This window comes from Gossypium raimondii, chromosome 7 (genome assembly GCF_025698545.1).
Source record: "Gossypium raimondii isolate GPD5lz chromosome 7, ASM2569854v1, whole genome shotgun sequence".
In the NCBI taxonomy this organism is placed as follows: domain Eukaryota; kingdom Viridiplantae; phylum Streptophyta; class Magnoliopsida; order Malvales; family Malvaceae; genus Gossypium; species Gossypium raimondii.
This window is the reverse complement of record NC_068571.1, coordinates 10650993-10655564: the sequence shown is the minus strand read 5'-3', so window position 1 is coordinate 10655564 and position 4572 is coordinate 10650993. Positions and strand designations below refer to the sequence as shown.

The following is a 4572-nucleotide window of genomic DNA, read 5'->3' as shown; positions in this document are numbered from 1 at the left end:
CAACTTAAAAAGAAACGAAGATGAACGAAAAACAAAATAAGAACAAGCCACAGAAAATAAGAACGCAAGAGGGAGAAATTTGAGTGAATGCTCTTAAGAATTATTATTGCTCCAAACTCAAGTATTTTACAATGAGAGGAGAGGCCTCTATTTATAGTTGAGCCTCCCCAAATCCAACGGTACAGATCAATTACATCAACAGCTAAGATTAAAGGATTTCTACAAATTAAATCTCTAAGATTACAAAATCATATCATATCTAAGATTGCATATCCTTGAAGATTATGTTTTCATATGCGTCAAGTTTGTATATAGACCTTCAACCTTTTCAAGTAATGGGTCATTCCGATCGGGCCAAATGATATAATTTTGGACTGGACTTAGACTTTATTTTATTATTTTGGTTATATTATTTTTTTGTGAGCCCAGGTTAAATTTACCTATTACATGAAGTATAGAGCTTAAATCTTAAATTTGAATGAAATATAAGGATAAACATTAAAAATTAACTATTCTTATATAATCTATAATATTGAAAAAATAAACCACGTACAAAGCATTGATAGGACTTTAAGCTTTAAGGTCGACATTGTTTACTATGGCTCCACCTTTTTAAACCAAACTTTATCATGGGGGAGCCATTAGTCATTTAGCACTTGGTAGTGGCAGAAATAAAGGAAATAACCCCGAACTTGGTGCTCTCTTTTTTGTCTTTTATTTAAAAATGAAATAAAGTGAGTAAAGTAATTTTCCTCCCAGTTACAAGAAAAGTTAAGTAATTTTCCAAATTCCAGCAAATAATTAATATTAGTTTTTTATACACTACAAGACTTTTAGACCTTGAATCCCAATAGCTCTTAACCACTTCTTTTTTTGTGTTGTTGGCAACAAATAATTAAGCAAAACTTCGCACACTATGGATCTTAGAAAGCTTCAAAACCATGCTGCCTTTCATGGTACTGGCCCTTAGAAAAAGGGTTTTCACACTACATTGACCACAAATACCATACATTAGAAGTCTTACATACAGTTCTTTCTTTATTCTTTTGCTACCAAACCTTCCTACTCCCTTCCTTAATTTCCCTGTATATAATTCCCTTTGCGTCTAAACAACCTCCAAAGCCATCACCACTTCCGACATGGAACTTACAGAGTATTATGTCAACATTTTTGTTTCTCTTGTGCTGCTTGCTTTCCTTGGATTGATCCTACGTTTGTATCATGAGCTGGTGGTGAAGCCAATGAAGCTCCGAGCAAGATTACTCAAGCAAGGCATCAAAGGGCCGCCTCCGAGTCTGCTAATCGGAAACATAAGAGAGATAAAGAAGGCACAATCCAGCATTGTTAAGGTTCCTAGCATGCAAAACCCTGCCACTCACAACTGCGGTGCGCTACTCTTTCCATTCCTTGAGCAATGGAGGAAACAATATGGTATGTATAATAATGTATTGCATACCTCTTAATTGTATGCGTGTCAGTGTCTATAATGAAATTTAGGAGTATTAATTTACCAAAATAGTTATCACTGATAGTGATGGAGTAATTTCATTAAATTTCAGGTCAAGTATTTGTGTTTTCTCTTGGTAACACTCAAATATTGTTCGTCAATCAACCTGATGCTGTGAAAGAGATTACTACATGCACGTCCTTAGCCTTGGGGAAGCCTTCCTATCAACAAAAGGATCGTGGTCCTTTGCTTGGTCAGGGAGTTCTAACTTCAAATGGGGCAATATGGGCTCATCAGAGAAAAATTCTTGCTCCCGAATTATACATGGACAAGGTTAAGGTATAAATATATATTAACATATGATTCACTAAATATATCAAAATGATTATGATTACAGATCTACATACAGTACTAGGTGTATATAAACATTAATACAAAGATAAAACCTCTTGTAGGGAATGATGAACCTGATTGTCGAATCTACATTTACGCTAGTGGACTCTTGGAAGACCAGAATAGAGGTCGAGGGTGGACTTGCTGACATCAAAATTGACGAGTATATGCGAAGCTTCTCTGGAGATGTCATCTCAAGAGCCTGTTTCGGAAGTAATTATTGTAAAGGAGAAGAAATCTTCTTGAAGCTAAGAGCTCTACAGGAGGCCATGTCCAAGAAAGGTTTATCCACTGGCGTGCCTGGAATGAGGTGAGCATTCTTTCGCAATTTCAAAGTCATATGGAAGCAATTTGTATTAAAATTTTTGGGTTATTACAGATATCTTCCCATCAAAAGCAACAGAGAAGCTTGGGAACTTGAAAAGGAGGTACGTGATTTGATATTGCATGTGGTAAACGAGAGAAAGGGGGCAGCAACATACGAGAATGACTTACTGCAAATGGTGGTTGACGGAGCTAAAAACAGTGACCTGAGTCAAGAAGCCACCGAGAGGTTTGTAGTTGATAACTGCAAGAACATATACTTGGCTGGATATGAGACTACTGCCGTTTCTGCCACCTGGTGCCTCATGCTTCTAGCTGCCAATCAAGAATGGCAGCATAATGTGCGGACAGAGGTGGTTGAAATTTGTGGCGGTGGTACTCCGGATGCTGGCATGCTTCGTAAGATGAATCTGGTATATATATATATATATATGTCCAAATAATTAGTTATTAGATTGAGAGTTATTGTGGATATTTATATAAATAACTATTAATCTTGAAATCCTTGTTTTGCATTTGTGATGCAGCTTACTAAGGTAATTCAGGAATCATTGAGACTTTATCCGCCAGTAGCTGTGGTGTCGAGGGAAGCCTTGGAAGATATGAACTTCGGAGAGATTTTTGTTCCCAAGGGTGTAAATATTTGGATGATGGTGTTGGCATTGCACACTGACCCTGAAATTTGGGGTGAAGATGCCTATAAATTCAACCCGAATAGATTTGCAAAAGGGATAAAAGGTGCATGTAAGCTGCCACAAGTGTACATGCCATTCGGGGTTGGCCCCCGGGTGTGCCTTGGACAGAACTTGGCCATGGTTGAACTGAAACTACTAATGTCTCTCCTTTTGTCTAACTTCTCCTTCTCCCTTTCTCCCAACTACACACATTCGCCTGTTCTAAGATTGGTAATAGAGCCTGAAAATGGCGTCCATCTCTTGGTAAAGAAGCTGTGATTCGAGAGCTTTTAGACAATTAAATGAACTCAGCCAAGCATTTCCATTTCATTTGGAACAAAATAAGAGAGTTAGGCGGAACCCAATGTATGATGTAAACAATCTATATTATTGTTTTCATTTTCTTCTTCAGTACTCTTTAGTTGGTCTATATGCCTATGGCAAAAGAGATGAATTATATAAATCTTTAGTTGTTCTATATGCCTATGGTCATCTTATTCAACTGCTAATAATCAATACACATCTGCATCGTACCATCGTTCTTCTTCACAAATAAAATTGGTGCACCTCACGAGATACACTAAGTCTAATAAATCCTCTATCTGACAACTCTTGCAACTGAATCTTTAACTCCTTAAGCTCTTTTGGTGCCATGTGATAAGGCGCAACAGACACCGATGCAATACTAAGATAAACTTCAATTCCAAACTCCACTTCTTGATCCGGCGGTACCAAGATTGCCCATGTCCCAGGTCGTGTGTACTTAAAATAACTTAAAAAAACTAGTCATTTTCTCAACCATTCCTTTAGACCCAAGCCAAACCATTTCCAACCATTTTTACCTATTCAGAACACATTTAATCATGCCAAAATATACCATTTCAAATACAACTTATGTGCCTAACCAATGTGTCACATATGACATCACAATTCAATGGGAAACATAAACCATTCATGTAATTCATTCAAACACCAGCAATTACCATAACATATACTTACCTAAAAACATAATAAGCTAACCAAAACTTGACCGACGTTCTAACATTTAATACATCTAAGTTTCATACAATCTTATTCACATAAAAATTATCAAAACATGATTTTTAGCTTGCACATAAACATTCTATATACATGCCACAAGTAGCCCAACTATAAAACTTCAAAAATCAACCAAATCAAGTGACAGTAGGTGCAAGCTCCTTGTTGATCTGATCGACACGTCTCGAATGTCCACAATCTACAAAAAAAAAATTAGAATACAGATAAGTATATCAAATACTTAATAAGCTCATACAATTTAAATATCACTTACCTCTAATCCTATAATATACAAAACTCAAATTGAGATATAATTTAACCTATCAAAATTCAATCCACATCATTAAAATAGGCAACATGCTTGAGCTCAATCATATGAACATCTATAATTATTGTCAATTCCAAGTAAATCAACTATAATCCCATAATCAAATCACATAAATTCTTTAATTAATTTCACAAATAAGTTTCCAAGACTTTAAAGGCAACCTTCTCAATTAAATTTCGTAAAATACATTAACATACAAATGAAAACAGTAGTACCCGGTTACCTAATAGAGTCAACCTACACGATAATTTGCTTGGCCAATGTTTAATATTCTATATTCTCTAGTTCGCAACATATGTAGGACTTGGGAACCTAAATCAGTATTCTCCAGTCCGCAACATATGCAGGAGTTGGGAACCTGGGCAAAA

The 4572-nt window shown here is 36.0% G+C and overlaps 1 protein-coding gene across 1 annotated transcript; it reads left to right on the top strand.

Moving 5' to 3' along the window:
• Positions 1–891: 891 nt before the first annotated feature.
• Positions 892–3316, top strand: LOC105801736 (cytochrome P450 714C2). The gene is made up of 5 exons (XM_012632998.2): positions 892–1431; positions 1560–1786; positions 1903–2150; positions 2220–2577; positions 2692–3316. The coding sequence occupies exons 1-5, from the start codon at positions 1140–1142 to the stop codon at positions 3115–3117; spliced, it is 1551 nt and encodes a 516-aa protein (XP_012488452.1). The 5' UTR covers positions 892–1139; the 3' UTR covers positions 3118–3316.
• Positions 3317–4572: the final 1256 nt, after the last annotated feature.